Genomic DNA, 16914 nt, shown 5'->3' with positions numbered 1-16914 from the left:
TTTGGCTTTTTATCCCACACTTACAGCCCACTTTAGTGGATCGGACCAGTGAAACTCCTTTTTCTTGATATAAATAAGTTTTAACTACACACTTAATCCATGACATATTTTAGTATTAGAAAAATAAGTGCAATTTCAAAAGCATAAAAAAATGCTGCAATGAAGGAAATCTGTCACCATGACTCTTTGGGAATAAATTGTAAGAAATAAATGGAAAATAATGGAAAAAGTTGTAACTTATTGCCCAGACTGTCCTGTCGTTATAAAAAAGAAAATTTTGATAATTCACAAAATATCATATTAAAAAAAAATATATTTCTATATATCTATAGTAGTGAAAACATACTAATTTGGATCCTTGACTTGTGTGATTTATTTTAATTAAATAATAATGTGGTATAATGTAATTATTTTAAAAATTGACATTATTGGCTTTAAAAAGCATCCAAGTATCTCACAGATCTCTTTTCAGATTTATAATTATTAATCTCAAAACAAAAAAAAAGATACGAGCCACAAGATGCTTATTTCATGTCTTCTTATATATTTATATAGCAGTTGTTTTGACAGGTCAGTGGTTGAGATCTAACATAATTACACTGGAATGAGACATTTCTTGTTGGGCAACTGTAAAAAGGCATTAGTAGGGAAACTTGGCTCTCACAGGGGCGACATTGTTCCTTAAAAATATCTCCAAAGAAATACACTCTAAGGCATTGGCAGATAACACACAGACAATATTAAGCTTGAAGACAGAGCGAAATGTGGCAAGAACACATACCCAAGTGCAAGCGTGGTGACAGGAGTCCGCCGTTTCAAACGTTTTTGCTCCCTCCGAAAGACTTTTGTTTCCCCGAGAAGTGCGGGGGTCAAGAACGAGGGAGGAGGGCATCGACCCCGCCGCTCTCCCTCCCTCCCTCGTCACCGTTTGTGCGTCACAGACCAGCGAATAAATAATGACTACAGAGCACAGCACACACACTGGAGCCAACTGAGTGCTACCTTTTCTTTCCGACTGCAAGGGCAAGGCTGAGCGTTCATTTCGCGTTGCACACCATTAGTTGTTGGACGACGTGAGCCTGCAGTCCAACAACAGTGGAGCTGAATGTCCCAGGATGGCACGAAATCTTTCACACTTTAACTTTCAAACAGTTAATCTTTTTTTTTTGGCATGAAATGTTCGAATCTAGAGTCTATTTGTAGCTGCAAACCAAATCTACATGTATTAAAAAACAGTTGATTCCATTATACTGCATTTTGTTTTTCCCAACAACACCAGGAAAGACAAAGTTGGCATGGTTAAGACTACTCCAGGCAGCCTGTCATATCTTCACTGGTAGTCCTGGATCTTGAAGCACCAACTAATTGATGTGAGTCATCATGAAGAACTGGAAATGGAGAGGAGAGTGGATTTAATATAAGCAACAATTAATATTCCCAGGATATGGAGTCCTGCGTGTACGTTGACTCGGGCCTTTGTGGCAGGTGTTGCCAGCATCGTGCGTCCCGACAACTGGACCACAAGGGCGAGTTGGTTGTGGTGGTTCAACAGTGTTCAGATTAGAAAGAAAAGCTTTAAAAAGGACACAGAGAACTTCAGCTAGTTTAATTCTAGACAAATACAACGTTTTTCTGACACGGCCTCAAACTGCACGGATGTAAACATAATCCCGATTTAACTCAGTAGAAGTCACAAACCGAGCCCAGCTGTGACTCTCTTTTCTAGCATAAAACATCTGCCTCTAACCGCACAAAGCTTCATAGGACACCTGACCTACACCTCCAACAAACATGTGAGAAAACAAAACAAAAAAAGATGAAATGTGTTTCCAAGTCTCATGATTGATGTCCCGGGTCCGGATAGTTTTTGTGCACTCGTAGCAGGTGTGTAGATGGAGGTAGGGAGTGATTACCAGGGTAAAACTACATGTAATGCAAGCATAAATAAACTGCAAAATTGTTGGATGTGTGTCAGTGTATACATAAATTATATTATATTATATTTTTTATTTATAAACCTCACAATTTGTTTATTTTTTTAAATGTAGTTTTCTCCTAAAAGCCCCTCCATACATCCAACTGAATACTGAACATTAACAGTGACTGTAACTGAGTAACCTCCATGTGCTTCCTCACTGTAGTGACTCTGTAAATAATGATCCTCTGTGCGTCACTCCTCTTCTTCATCCTCCTCCTCCTCTTCTTCTTCTTCATCTTTGAGCTCCAGGTATTCGACCCCCTCCTCCTCCATTACCGTCTCTCTGTCGTCTTCACTAGTGTCTGATTTATGCCTCTCTGCATCACCCTCTTCCAACAGCTCCTCCTCCTCCTCCTCCTCTTCTTCAGCCAACAGGTCTTCCTCCAAGACATCCCTCTCCTCCTCATATGAGGAGATGGGCGAGTAGTGGGGGAGGTCGAACACGTGCGGGCTGCTGGGAGCATCAGAACTACTGGGAGGAGGCGACGTTGCAGGAGCTGCGACGGGAATAGTGATAGGTACTGGGATGGAAAAAGCAGGAAAGGACTCTGACGCGCACATGCCGGCACCGGTGCTTACGTCCCAGGCCCTCCTGGCAGTCGGGTTAACGTTGCAGGTAGTGTTAGTAGCAGAGGAGGGAATGACCGCCATGCCCAGCCCCGAGGTGAGGGCTGTGGGTTCGGGTGTGTACTCTCGGATCTCGCCTGCTTCTAGCGGTTCCCCGCAGGGGTCATGGGCACTACAGGACAGCTTGCCGTCCAGTTTGGAGATGAAGAGCAGGCCGTCACGGTGCTGGCAGCAGTAGGAACTGACGCACAGTTCGCAGAAGGACGCAGCCTCCTTACTGCATATGTCACACTGGTGCCACGGACATTCCCACCGACCTACAACAAATGCAAGAACATTAAGGAATCTTTATTTCACTGAGGACCACAACAACATTTCCACCAGCTGTAATAAACATTTGGTGGCATAGATCTGTTTTGGGACCATCCTACATTTTATTTTCATAAAAACTGGGTGATATTGTGTGGATTAGAGAAAATCCTAAATAAATTAAGTCACTGACCTGCAGGCCTCTTGGTGAGGTTCAGGCAGTCTGCATGGTAAACCTTGGGACATCCAGGTTTTTTACATGACACCATCTGTCCTCCGTCTCCGCAGATGAAACACTCGTCCTCCCTTTCTTTGGTCAACACCACCTTTTTCTTCCTCTTGCCGTGACCTCTCCTCTTCAGCTTGCGATCTTTATCATCAGGCGGGGGGTTGTTCTGGTTCAGAGAGCAGAGGAGTAGGTTATTCCCAAACAAACACAGGTGGTTATTAATTTTTGTGGCGTGTCCCTCCTCTCACCTTTGGCCTGAGGCCTAAGAAGCCGCTGCAGTTTGATGCTCCACATTTACACACTGTCTTCCTGTTGCCCAAACACTCCAGGTTGTAGTTGAAGGTGAGCTCTGTGCCTGAAAGGATAAACACAAATGAGTGAGAGTGGCTTGCTGGCATCACCAAACATCAAGATAGAAACAACTTCTATCTTCTGATCTGTAAGAGGCGGCGAACCTGCGGCAATGTCGATGAGAGCGAACAGTCCCACCCGGGTGTCACCGTTCACCGTCCACTTCTGCGTCTCACAGTTTGGCTGACAGCTGTGGTTCATGAAGCGTGCCTCGTTCCCCTTCGGCCCAGCATCAATGATCCGATCCTAAAACACAAAGTCATCCAACAAGAAATTAAATTAAACTTAATTACTGTATAGGTCTCTAGTTTGAAGTTGTAGCTATAACCTGTACTCAAACACAGGTCTGGCCATGAAATTTCCAAAGTGCCAAGAAAGCATCTACTGCTGGTAACAAGGTTAAAACTACCAAACACACGATTCTGTTAGAAGTGCATTCATACCTATCAGGAGGTATTGATTGAAAAAAAGAGACGGCAGGAAACAAGAGATGTAGGAAAGCCATTCATGTTCAGAGGCTTTACTCCAAAGCTGTTCTGTGTAAGTGAATAATTTTAGATCTTAATTAGATTTAATCTAACCATGTGGCAGTTTGCTACTGTTTTTTTTTCTTAAACCATAATTTGGACTGCTTTAAACACTCTTCTGTGTTCCCTGTTAAGGCTCAAGTCCTTGGTTAATGTTGATGCACTTGTTATTTCTCCTCAGAACTACATTGACCACTTTATCCTCTATACTCGCTCAAAAAGAAAAACGACACTACCAGTTACTAGACAAAGTTGGGGAGGCCACTAACTGAGCTCTGACCCAATGTGACTGGGGCCTTATTCACTTGATCCAACATGGCCACCATGATTGTCACACATTCATAATAACTGACAAGTTAATGTCATGTAGTAAGCGGCCACGTAGCTGCAAAACCTCAGTTAGTGCATTCTGTAGTCTTGAATAGGGTTGCTCTTGAGGTTAGCAGCGTTTTCACAGTTATAGTTCATTTACTCTGGTCCAAATCAGTTAATGGTAGGGCTTTTCGATATAATGATATGTATCGGATGACGTCTAATGTTTCATTTTACGCTATCAATTGTTTCGTGGTGTCGCAAAATAAACTGTTTATGGCAATATTTTTTCATCGTTTTGATGGTCACTGTAGTGGCTATATTATTTTCTTAAAGTTCTCTCTTTCTCTTATATTTAATATAACCACACTACAGACAGACAAGCGCTTGTTTTAATGCCTTGTCGTTAGCAACAAGGTAACAGCATCACGTGTCCGCTTGTTTATTTTCCACATAAACCTTTCACAATAAAGCTCAAGATCCTGTTGAGACTTTTCAAAATAAACTGAATCATATGAAAGACGATGCAGAGTGTTTTCCGATGAAAAGCAACATAGCGCCGTCAGGTGCTAAAAAAAATAAACCTTAGACTCAAACGCAGCACGCTGTGTAATAAATACAAAGAAAACGGCGGCTGTTACAACTTATGTCTAAAAATGTATCGTTTCATGCATCGGTTACAACACTCGACTCCAGGTACATGACGCCCAGCTGGAAACACTTCCCGCAAGTCGAGCTGCGCGAGATTCACAGAATTTACAGAAAATGTTAAATTTTTGTGATTTATATCGTTATCGGACGATAGATGTCTTATATCGGGATATGAGATTTTGGTCATATCGCACAGCCCTAGTTAATGGGTTTGTAAACTTGAAGTATTTTCCTGTGGTTTGGTTTCTTTCCACTTAGTTATTAGGGAAGATATGATGAAACGATAATTTACATTTTACAGCTGGTTGCCAGCCCATACAGACCTTTGTACATCGAAGTTACCCTGTTGCATCCCAGAATGCAAAATATATGTGGCTACGGGAAGATGTTAATTTAAACTTCCAACGTTCACCTGATAGTTGGTTGAGGTCTGATCACTTTCACACCATAAACGAATCGGTTAGGAACTGAATGAGACCTCCTCCTCCGAAGGGTCTTGGTGCAGTTGTTTTGCGATTAATGTGTACACACCTGCATAAGTGAACTGAACGTAACAGGCTAATGTGAAAACACCCTAAAAACACACGTGGCTCTGAGTCGTACCTTGTCAAGAGTTAACATGTAGAAGTTACAGATGTTGTTGTCCTGAGCGTGTCTGATCCTCGACCTGCACTCCTCCTCATCGATCACCTCCCCGACATACTCGCTCACAAACTGACCCTGAGAGAACAAACACATACGGGAAACGTGGATCATTCACTCCTGGCTTATGATGGGAATTCCAGCAGCAACAGCAGCAGCACTGCGGTTACCTTCTTAATGTCATGGACACAGCAGAGCCCCCAGCCTCGAGACAGCGTCCTAAAGATCTCTACTTGGCTGTACTGACGCTTGGTGAACGCCTGGTTGAGGCACCGCTCGGCCGCCGGGCAAACCTGCAAGTAAAGAAGCGGCCTCGGTCAGATACTCGACACCTGGCTGCAAAGTCCAGGGCAGGCAGCCGCTAAAGTTCCCGATTCAACTTTAGAAGATCTGGAGCAATACAACTATTACGTCTTAGCCCCACTAAACTCCAATTGGTCAAGCACAGCTATTGGTGGCAGCATAGTAGATTTTTAAACGCATTTCTTAACATCCTGAAAGTAGAAAATTTCACTAAATAACTAAAAACACTTAGATCATGCACCTTGTACAATAAAATTCTAGAAAAAAATGAAACCAAACTAACTGGATTAAAATACTTGTAGAAGCAGTCTGTATGATTTAATACACCTGTGGCCATCGAAGTGACTGGAACACCTGAATTCAATGATTTGGATCAGTCAGTGAATCCATCTGTAGCTGTGCATGAGCGTGATGAAGGTGTTTCGGTACCTGTGGATGGCATTCGTAGAGCAGCATGCGGTTGATACACTCGGAGTCCATCCCACATGGACTATCATCTGTCTTCTTGCAGTTACAGCGGGGGATCTCTGAGAGGTCGGCAGTGAAGATCTGAACCTTTCCTATTGGTCGATTAACCTGAATGAGTCAGAAAGGTGTGTATCACTCATCACCGAGCATTACAATCAAACCTCATTTTTTAAGTCAACTTATGAAGAAAGCTTTTTACAGTTTCTTTGTGATTTAAGCAGCTTGATTTCAAAGTAAAGGCACCTCCATTACCTTAATGTGTTTGTATGGAGGAGGCTTCCTGTCGTTCTTCCTGTCCTCTTGAAGCTGCCGAAGCTCCTTCTCTGCCTGCAGCTCACGGAACCGCACAGCCGCCTCCTCCAAAGCTGAGGAAGGACGTCAAAAGTCAGCGATCGCAAACACAAACCATGATATCAAACCGATCAAAGGACAAATTTTACTTTTGCCTACCTTTTTTGTAGGTCGCATCAACCCCTTTACCCATCTTTTCCTTGCTGTTGGCGTCCACGTCCATGTAAGGGAAGACTCTGGCCTGGTAGGTCCACAGGTAGTCGTTGGAGCCGAAGAAATGAACGGGGAACTCGCCGACATCGTGCCTCATTCTCTGGATGTTTTCTGGGATTGTTTTGGGATGGCTGACCTCTGCCGGCCACCACCTTATGGAGCAGAAAATGGGAGAATAAAGGATTTGATGACGTGCGTCTGACTTTTCAGATTTAAAAGACTCTGTGGGTCATAGCTGACCTGTAGCGCCCAACTTTGACCCATACAATGTCTTTATAGCGAGGCTTCTTCCCGGCCTTGCAGTCGTTGCAGTACCAGCTGCCTTTGGGCATCTCGATGTTCAGACACTCCCGATGAAATGCAGCAGGACAGGACTCACAGCAGAGTAGGCTGCCCCCTGGAGCACAGGAGGAGGGACAGCATTGCATTAACCTCTCATCAATGAATCATGAAGCCAGCCGTCTGACAGCTAAAGCTTGTCAGACGGCTGGTCTCACATTTAGTCCTATATGTACTCTGTATGTATACAGAGGAGTTTATGGTTGGCTCAATGACTTTAAGGTCCTGTTGCTGTAAAACAAGCCCAAATCATCACACTTCCACCATCAGCAGCTGGTATAAGATGTTCCAGCTGATTGGCTTGTTTCGTTTTTCACATTACAGTCAAACATCTCCCCTTTGGTCTCATCTATCCAAAGGTCTTTATTCCAGTAGTCTTGTGGTTTGTTCAGATCCGACTTGTGCGAAAACTGAGCTGTAGTGCCATGTTCTTTCTCCTACAAACCTCTCAAAACAAGCCATACTTGTTCATTCTTTTTTTCAAATTGTACCATCAAGAACTTCAGGTGAGGCCTTGAGAGTCTGACATGCAGCTCTTGGGCTTTTTGCAGTTTTGCTAAACAACGTTGGGGTAAATTTGCTGGAATGTCCACTTCTGGGAAGTTTGGCAGCTGTGTTCAGTTTCTACTTGTGAATGATCGTTCTCACGGTAGAATGATGGTCTTTAAATTGTTTGGAAATCTACTTGTAACCCTTCCCAGACAGATAGGCAGTAACAACTGCTTCTCTAAGATCATTACTTGGCTTGGCTGCCACAGAGTCTGCGGGACTCTGTGGTGATTTTGTGGGAGTCCGTTGGACTCTGTGGCACTATCCCACTGGGTATAGTAAACAATGAGACACTGGAAAATACCAAATTTTCCAGAACACCTGCCAGAGCAGACCAAAACTGGAAACTTCCATTCCTAAAAAAGTGGGAGCTCCCAAGAGCCTTGGGTCTTTGATTATGTCCAAATGAGTCTATGGCCTAACCCTTTCTGGGTGCTTTATGTCTATTTTACTTCAATTTTGTCCATGTTTTTAAATGTATTAAAACTGTATTTCACTAAACGCTTTTCTGCCTGTTGAGGCTGCATCTCCAGTGGATTTTGCATGTTTTTGGACCAGTTTGAAAGTTTACCTTAGAGCAGAAATTTGGTCTTCAGCTCTAGCCTTTGAAACAACGATGATGATGAATTAAACAAAAATCTTAGTTCTTGTGGAAACAATAAAAGGTATTCTTAAATTTTTCATACAGTAATTCTGGATTTTGGTTCAGTTTTTGTTAAATAAATAATGACAGTGACATATGCCACATGTTGGTGATCGTAAAATACTTTGTGAGAACCAGATGATTTATTAATATCCTGACATAAAACCTTACCGGTACTTTATTTTCCACCTGACTGTAATTCGTAACCGTAAGGTGAAATAAAATATAAATCTGAGGTGAAGAAAACAGCTCAGCAACAAAACCAGTTTAGTCTGGTCTGGAGTTTCCTTTCGCATCTGTACCTTCAGTGCAGACGAAGCACCAGCTGACGTTCACGTGTTCGTGATTCTTGACGCCGCGGCGGGGGGTGAAATGGTTAGGACAGACAATGCTGTTGTTGGAGAGTACAACACTGCCCGCTGCCATACAAAGATCTGTAGCGTGATAGGCAACCGGGCAGCGCACGCAACGTACCAGCCGACCTGTAGACGTAAAGAGGAGAGTAAATGCCACGGCGCAAGACGGGTGATTACAGCGAAGGTGCGGTCTGAGCGTCCTCTGATTACCTTTAGAGATGTTGGAGCTGTTGGGATTAGCGATGAAGCAGGTGAGGCAAACGTGGATGGAGCAGCGGAAACCTCTGTTCACGGGTACGGTCGGGGCGTAGTTGGCGATGCACTCGCCATGATAAAACTTCCCGCACACAGGGATCATGCAGCGCCGCACATCCTCACCGCGCTTTTTACACACAAAGCAGGTGTGGAGTCCTGGACACAGGAAAAGTCACAGGTTTAAATGATCACCTAAAAAAATATATCTTCATATTAATTTAACAAAATGAAAACAGCAGATAATAAGTGGCCTCAATTCTCCCTCTAATCGCTTCCAGAATGCAATGAACACAAATGACTGGGAAAATATATATAAATAAAACTATAATTCCTAATAAAACTATGATTATTTTAACAATTCTTTTTAAATCTGTTTTTAATCGTGAACTATTTGTTTAAAACTTCCCATGCTAGACATGATTTCAATACTAAACATGTTTTTCCATTGTATGAACAAAAATAAATAAAATGGCAAACATGACAGGCATTTTTTAAAAAATTATTTAAAAAAAAATTATTTAATGATTGCTAAAACAGACTAAAAAGTCTTACAAACAGAAATCAAATTGAAACCAAAAATAAAGAAAATTTTTGAAAACTAAAAATAATAAATAAATAATAACAATAAATAAATTTGCGTAGTGGTCTATGTGTAGTGGTTTACATAGATTCCCAGTTTGATCCTGGGAGCAGACACAAAAAATAAAAAATAAAAGTCCACCCACTGCGGTGACCCGTTGTGGATTAAGGCAACATGGGGAGTGAAGAAAAATCCAAACGCTTGGATATTTCTTATGCTAGAACATCTTTAGACTTTACAGTCTGACCTTTTGTAGTGATTTTTACATTTGGAAAATTCACACATCAAGAATTAAATTATAGGCTCTACTGACATCAGGGAACAGCTGTTTAGTTTTTACCTGATTTGCACTCTGGACAGACAAACTTCCCCTTCGGTGCTTCGCCCAGAGATATGCAGGGCAGGTGGAAAGCGCCACAACACTGACCCTCACAGAGCAGCAGCTCCCCGGTCTTCTCACACACCTGAGCAGAGATCATAGCATAACTAGAATGACTCAGAGAGAGGGAACTTTACGTCTCATGTATGCATGGTTTGCGAGGTGGATATGAAGGCTTCAGAGTTTTTAGAGGAAAACATCTAATGTCTGCTAACTGTTGTTTAGATCTGACCATAAAGTAATGAACTGAACAGAAATGGAAGCTGTGATAAAATGTTTGAATACAGCAGCAGAGAAGTCGCTGTAGAGCTTCTTGTAAAGACACAAGTAGCGTTTAGTAGTGCTAAAATGAAACCTTTTCTTATGGAGCTTCTGGACACATTTCTAGGGATCTTTTTGTCACTAAACTGCTGAAAGCTCACCTGACATATGTTCTCCTTCATGGAAGCCGGGCCTCCTCGGTCCCCTATGATCTTCCTCGTAGGTAAAAGTGAGTCGTCACACAGTGACAAGTCGTCCTTCATGGAGCAGAAACTGTTGTCCAGGCTGGATGGTTCACCCTGAGGAGACAAAGCAGGACTTTGCTGTTGCATAGCAACAATTTTAATTATTGCTGTACGTAAAAAAGTAAAGCTGACCAACCTCTGACTCTGCTCCGTCCTTTTTGATGTCCTCGGCTTTACCGTCGTCCGGTTGAGGATCGTCGACATCAGCTGGTGCCGTCTCCTCCTGTCCGGGTTCTGGCGAAGACTGCTCTGGAGCAGAAGGTGCAGGAGTGCTGGTCTGAACCAAAGGTGTGGGTGTACAGAGGTCAGAGGTCGTTGCCGGTGTGGACTCTGATGCTGGAAGTGGCTTACTCTTTGATTTTAGGGGTGGTGCTGAGCAGTCTATGTGGAAGAAAACCATATTTGAAACAGTAAGACAGAAAAACTAGCTTTTCAAGATTTTCAACTCATAACAACAAGGACTTCCTCTTAGCATCATATTAAATTACATTAACTGTGCAGATTAAATACGCTTGGCTGTAAATTCATCTGGACTCCTCAGAGCGTATTTTAGTTGGCTGCTTTCCCAAATTTAATTTACAAGGAAAAAAGAAAATCTGGTGACTTGGAATTTTTTTTTATGTTAACTTCTTCTTCTTCTGTGTCATAAAATGTTTGAAACCCACTGAACAAATAATGTAATTACACTTTATAGATTTAACATGTACACAATGATTATTTTATTTCATTTACAACATTTAATTACCTATTATATTTTCTCCTTTCTAAATCTGCTGCTTTTCCACTCATGTTTTGTTTGTTTTGTTTTCTAAGCCATCACTAACACTGACCTATGAGTCAGTCAAGCATAAATATACAAAACTCAACGGATGATGTGTGTCGTGTCGACATATAACAGATAATTTAGTAAAGCACTAATTCTAAATTGTATTTCTGGACACTTTGTTACTAGCGGTCTGTCACAAAAACACTATTTGTTCTCATTTCTTTAATAAAAACTATGGAAAATACCAAAGATAACACAGACATAAAATTGTATTTTTACACTATTAATGTGATTCCCAAAGAGTTGAAAACTGGGCAAGTGGAGGAGAAGAAGAAAAAGTGGCAGATGAGTAAAAATCCTCTGATCAAGCATGTCTTTATAAGCCTGCCTCTAATACAGATATAGGCCTGCTACCTACTGTTAAGTTAAATAAAAGTAGTCCTGGATGAGATACCGCACACTACAGTGTAATTTAGAAGGCTTTACGAAAACTCACTGACCAGATTGAGGAGTTGGAGGTGGATTAGTCTTCAGTGTTTTGACCTGGAACAAAGAGGAACACTTTCAAAAATGACTGCAGTTAAACCAACATTGTTTTAGTCTATCAAACAAAAAAAAGTTTCTTTTTTTGCTTTGTTTGTAGCTCTTATCTGCAATTCTCAAAAGCATTTTAAGGCTAGAATCCTCCATCCATGCCCATCCATCCATCGTTTATTCCAGCCAGGTTGGAAAGGGCATCAGTCTGAGATGAAATGCCCACACCTCCTCCAGCTCTTCTCGGGGGACACAAAGATTCCAAGCCAGTGGAGAGACATAATCCCTCCAGCATGTAGGACAAGCCCAAAACACTTAATCTAGGAGATGTCCTGGAGGCATCCTAGTCACATGGCTGATCGACTCAACTGGCTCATTTCGATGTGGAGGAATCAACAGCTGTACCCTGAGCCCCTCCTGAGTGATTGAGTCCTGTCTCTAAAGGTGAGCCCAGCCTCTCTTCAGAGCCTTTTCAACACTTGTATTTGTGATCTTAATCTGCTCTCGCTTCACCACAGAAAACTGGATTTATACACCAGTCCATCTGTTGATCTCCATCTCCGTCTTGTCTCACTTGTGAACAAGACCACGAGGGAGCTCTGAGAGAAACTTCAACCTCAAGTAGAGGCTCCACGCATCTCTTGCTGGGGAAACTGGGGGTGCTCATCTACACGATATCAGTTCTAAAGACATTCTTAGGAGTGATACACAGAGGATCAGGGAAGAACTACACGCTGTCAAAGTTTTATTTTGTTTTTGAAAGTCACTGACTTCTTTTCTTAGCTGAGATTGAATGTAAGGTGAGTGATGTTTAAAATAAAATATTTAAAAACAAATAAATTCAATTAAAAACAAACACTTTTAATCTTTAAAGGCACTTTTGGCTCTATAAAATTGTTTATCTGTTTGTTTGTTTTTTAACTACACAATAATCTGAAATAATCTGATCATCTCATAGTCTCAGCTTCATCTCCACAGCATTCACAGCATAAATCCTTTACTTGTATTATTTATACTTGTGTTTGTTATTTATAACTCAAAGCAAAGCTTACATAAAATGAAATACACTTCATTATTTGAAAGCCCCAGACTTTAAGAAGCTCTTAACATAATGCGTGTTTAGATGCGCTTAACTAAACATCTTAACTAAACACGTGTGGGAGGATTAACCCTCCATCATCTCTTAAATGCTGGAATGACTGGAAACACTCAACCGGTGCTTATGTTTGTGACCGGAGGCCAATCAAACATCCCTACGTTGTTTTTATTGGACTGAAAAAGGATTCTAATGTTTCTAATGCCCGTGGTGCAGTGCTGTTTATTTAAGTAGCACAGTGCATCGGTCATGCATTTGCCTACATGCACATTGGTGTTTCTAAGGTTTTTTCAACACAGTGGCAAGTTTCTATTATTTGACTATAACTGAACATCAACTATGACCAAGCATCAGACTGAATTTAGGAAGGTAAAGACATCTGTCTGACCATCAGATCATCAGTTCTTACATGCTGCTTACAACTCTCTCCACTTTGTATTATCAGAGATATCTCTCACAGCTCAGGTGGAGGCAGGATTGATCCAGAGGAGAAACTATTCCACCCTATAAACCTGAAATCTGCGCTACAGCTGGTGTGCAGAAAAATCCTATACTCCAAACTGAGATTCAGGCCTCAGGACCTCACACAGTTCCCACCTATTTCTAACAAATGAGTTCACGGTTATAGTAAAGCATTCTCTCCTTCAGCCTCCTCTCATTTATCGTAACTGCCACACTGTTTTCAGAGAGAAAAACCTGTAAAATCCAAACTTACAACGATTCATTTTTGTTAGGGCTTTAAACGCTCCCTTGCACTCCCTCATCAGGTGCGCTTGTTTCTAAGTCACTAATCCATGCTGCTCACAATTATCGCAATAAACCGACTGCATCTTTGTGTATGAATTAGTGTTCATACACAAAGTGTTAGTGTTAGTAGATCACCCAAGGAACTTTCCATTCCCACTGGTGCATTTTTGAAAATTTTCCTTATACTTATTTGCTTTACAGCTTGCAATAAAAACAATGTCTTGCTGGTGCAGGAGTGACTAAATCTGACCGTGGATAACATAATGAGAGCTTTGACCACTAATTTTGTCTTGGAGTCATGGAGTAACAGTTTTTAAATGATTATTTCTTTTATTAAGGAGAAAAAGTTATCCAAACCTGCTAAGTCCTGTGTGAAAAAGTAATAACCCGTAACAAGTGGTTGTGCCACTCTTGGCAGCAAGAACTACTTTGTAAAGTACTTTGTGATAACTATCAATCAGTCTTTCAGATCACTGTGGAGTTTTGGTCCACTCTTCTTTGCAGAATTTTAATTCCAATTCCATGAATGGTCTGTTTAAGGTCAGGCCAAAGTATCTCAATCGGATAAAAGTCTGAACTCACTCAGGTACTCCAAAACCTTCATTTTATTTCTTTTTTGGCCATTCAGAGGATTTCTTGCTGCCATGTTTTGGATCATCCTCCTGTATAATAAGAGTACTTTTAATGAGTCATAAGCTTTTATGTTCCGTTTAGTCAGCAGTGGTTTTCTGTGTCTCTTGAACTCTCCCATTGATGCCATTTTTACCCAGTCTCTTTCTTATATTTGCATAAGATCTTTGACCTTAACCCTTTAAGACCTACCATAGAACCAAGTCTGCCAGAGCTTACTTTATATTTTAACATGTTGTAGAGCCATTTTTGGGAGCATTTCAAGTTGCTATACATCAATACAACTGTTATAGCCCATATTTTAATAATATGTATGCATTAAGTCCATAGTAACTACATTAATTGCAAAAAAGTGCAATAAACTACAAAAAAATTGAAAATCATTTTTGTTTTTTACATATATTTCTACTTGGAGAAATTTAAGAGGTTTATCCCTCAAAATTTTAAATACAAAAAAGTTGCAAAAAATAGTTTACAACAACAGGAAATTTATTTTGAGTGTCTTCATAGTTTTATTTTTGAGATACAGCAATTTTTATATACTGCAGGAAAAACGAAAAAACAATCCTATGATGCAAATTTGCAAAGAAAACAGCATGTGTATCAAAATAAACTATTTCCAGCAGTGCAATTCGAGTTCTAAGCATCCCAGAAACTATTCAGAAAAGCATAAAGTCAAACATGACTTCTAAAAACACCAGTATAGGCTTTTAAGGCTTACAAGTAAAAAACTACATTTTCCACGAAAATGACGTCACTTCCGATTTCGGGCAGGAAATAGCGTACATGCGATCGTTCGCGCTGACGTCTGTTTCAATGTGGGAAGTGTTACGAACAGCTGATCGGATCGGCAAAGCGTGTTTCTGGAATATTATGTTTTTGTTCCTGCAAGCGCTTTTTATGCAATATTTGCAAAGCTATATGTGGAAGGAAACCGTGACCTAGGACAAGCTGATGGCATAAGATGTAAGTACAACTCCTCCGGTTTCATATGCAAAAAAAATTATTGCGCTAGTTCCGGTTCTACAGGGATTTAAAAATAGGCAAAACGGAGCGTGCCCGCTCCGACCGGCTTTAAAGGGTTAACTGAGCCAAGTTAGTCCCGCAGTTCCTTAGATGATGTTCCAGGTTCTTTTGTGACATCCGTGGGGAGTCATTAGTGTCTTGGTAGACCACCTCCGGGAAGGTTCATTACTGTTCCAAGTTTCCTTCATCTGTGGCTCTCACTGTGGTTTGCCAGAGTCCCAAAGCCTCGGAAATATCTCTGTAATCCTTTCCAGACTGACAAATGTCAATCTTTGTCTAATATTAAAATCTGTTTGATGATCTGAAACATTTAAGTATGACAAATGTGCAAATACTTTTTCATGGCACTGTACTACTGATACTATAGGAGGAAACTAAGATTTTCTTTCTAATTATAATTGCTAACTCAGTAAAATCTAATCTGATGTAATGCTTTTATGAAGGTAAATGGATTTTTTTGCGCTAAATAAAATGTACAGCTCTATCTTATAAGCTGGCACATCACAGTACAAATACATTACACCAAACGAATAAATGTACACTCATTAAACATGCTGTACCTTCTTCTTGAGGCCTGTTGATGCCTCGGCCTCCAGGCAGTATTCCAGGATCTTCTGAGTGGGTTTTCTTTTGCGCTTCTTCTCCAGCACAGGAGCGCTTCCTGGAAAAACAAGTGTCACAGCCAGATTAGCATTAACCATCACAAGTTTTCAACACACCCGTAAATCAAAGTTTTATGTGGCTTTAGAAAATTTTTAAGTCCATGTGTGGAAACACTGACAGCCTGCATTAGACTTTGTTTGCTCCGTCACACATTTGTAGGAGCAGTGGATACAAACCAAATAACATAAGTGATGATAAAAACTGACTATTATCAGCCTGCTACAAAACAGAAAGTGACTGGTTCTCTGTGGAATACTCTCAAGGTTTTTCCTACATTAAAAAGCCATTTGCAGCAGCTATGTGTGGCTCAGGAGGTAGGTTAGGTCATCAGTGGTTTATTCCCCTGGTCTGCATGAACCCACATTTCTTCTGACTGTATCTATGTGTGCTCAACAGGAAGTGCTTAAAATACTTGTGTATGTGTAAATATGTGAATAACTAGTGCTTTATTAATAATAACTGATAGTTTACAGTAATGAGATCACTGGCACAAGAATAAAGCTTAATACAATATTTACTCTTCATTTGGTTAAAGCTCCTGTTTAACCAGTCATCTTAAGCTGGTCTCATTTTACAGTGTTACTGACAGTATTTACTTTAAGCACTTAACTTACTGCACGCTGAACTGTAACCTGTTAAAACAAAACACAAACTTCATTCTTACAAATTCTTGGGAATTCCTGTCATGTTCCAGTTCTTGTAGAGCTGGGCGATATGAGATTTTTTCATATCACGATATGTTTTTTTCATTTCAGGCGATAACGATATCTATCACGATATAAGCCAAATAACTATATTTGTAAGATTTAAATGTGCCGTTGCTCACAAGTAAAATGTGAAATAATCAGCAGCTTGTTTTTATTTAAATATTTATTTCCCATAATAAGTTCAACAGGGTAGATGTACTCAAGGAACATGAGACTTTTTCAGATAAATAAAGGCAAATATTGCAAACTACACAAAAGGCAGCCGCTAAAGCGTTTAAGTTTCAAAAGAGAACAAAC

General features: G+C 40.7%; 1 protein-coding gene across 5 annotated transcripts in view; it reads right to left on the bottom strand.

The window, feature by feature from the left end:
• Positions 1 to 524: 524 nt before the first annotated feature.
• Positions 525 to 16914, bottom strand: part of nsd1b (nuclear receptor binding SET domain protein 1b) — a 35090-nt gene continuing 18700 nt past the window's right edge. For 4 of the 5 annotated variants that reach the window (XM_080866728.1, XM_080866731.1, XM_080866729.1 and 1 more), the window contains 17 exons: positions 15808 to 15908; positions 11715 to 11757; positions 10585 to 10829; positions 10365 to 10502; positions 9904 to 10027; positions 8939 to 9139; positions 8675 to 8854; positions 7082 to 7238; positions 6788 to 6993; positions 6590 to 6702; positions 6299 to 6445; positions 5737 to 5859; positions 5528 to 5644; positions 3539 to 3680; positions 3332 to 3438; positions 3048 to 3249; positions 525 to 2862 (listed from right to left, as the gene is read on the bottom strand). In XM_080866728.1, the coding sequence (XP_080722854.1) occupies positions 2171 to 2862; positions 3048 to 3249; positions 3332 to 3438; positions 3539 to 3680; positions 5528 to 5644; positions 5737 to 5859; positions 6299 to 6445; positions 6590 to 6702; positions 6788 to 6993; positions 7082 to 7238; positions 8675 to 8854; positions 8939 to 9139; positions 9904 to 10027; positions 10365 to 10502; positions 10585 to 10829; positions 11715 to 11757; positions 15808 to 15908 (3038 nt within the window). In that variant the 3' untranslated portion in view covers positions 525 to 2170. The remainder of the gene's footprint in view (positions 2863 to 3047; positions 3250 to 3331; positions 3439 to 3538; positions 3681 to 5527; positions 5645 to 5736; positions 5860 to 6298; positions 6446 to 6589; positions 6703 to 6787; positions 6994 to 7081; positions 7239 to 8674; positions 8855 to 8938; positions 9140 to 9903; positions 10028 to 10364; positions 10503 to 10584; positions 10830 to 11714; positions 11758 to 15807; positions 15909 to 16914) is intronic. The other variant, XR_013969870.1, reaches the window with a different exon arrangement.

The sequence above is a fragment of the Rhamphochromis sp. 'chilingali' genome (genome assembly GCF_963969265.1).
Source record: "Rhamphochromis sp. 'chilingali' genome assembly, chromosome: 19".
NCBI lineage: Eukaryota > Metazoa > Chordata > Actinopteri > Cichliformes > Cichlidae > Rhamphochromis > Rhamphochromis sp. 'chilingali'.
The sequence above is the reverse complement of the archived record's forward strand: the minus strand, read 5'-3'. Positions and strand labels throughout refer to the sequence as shown.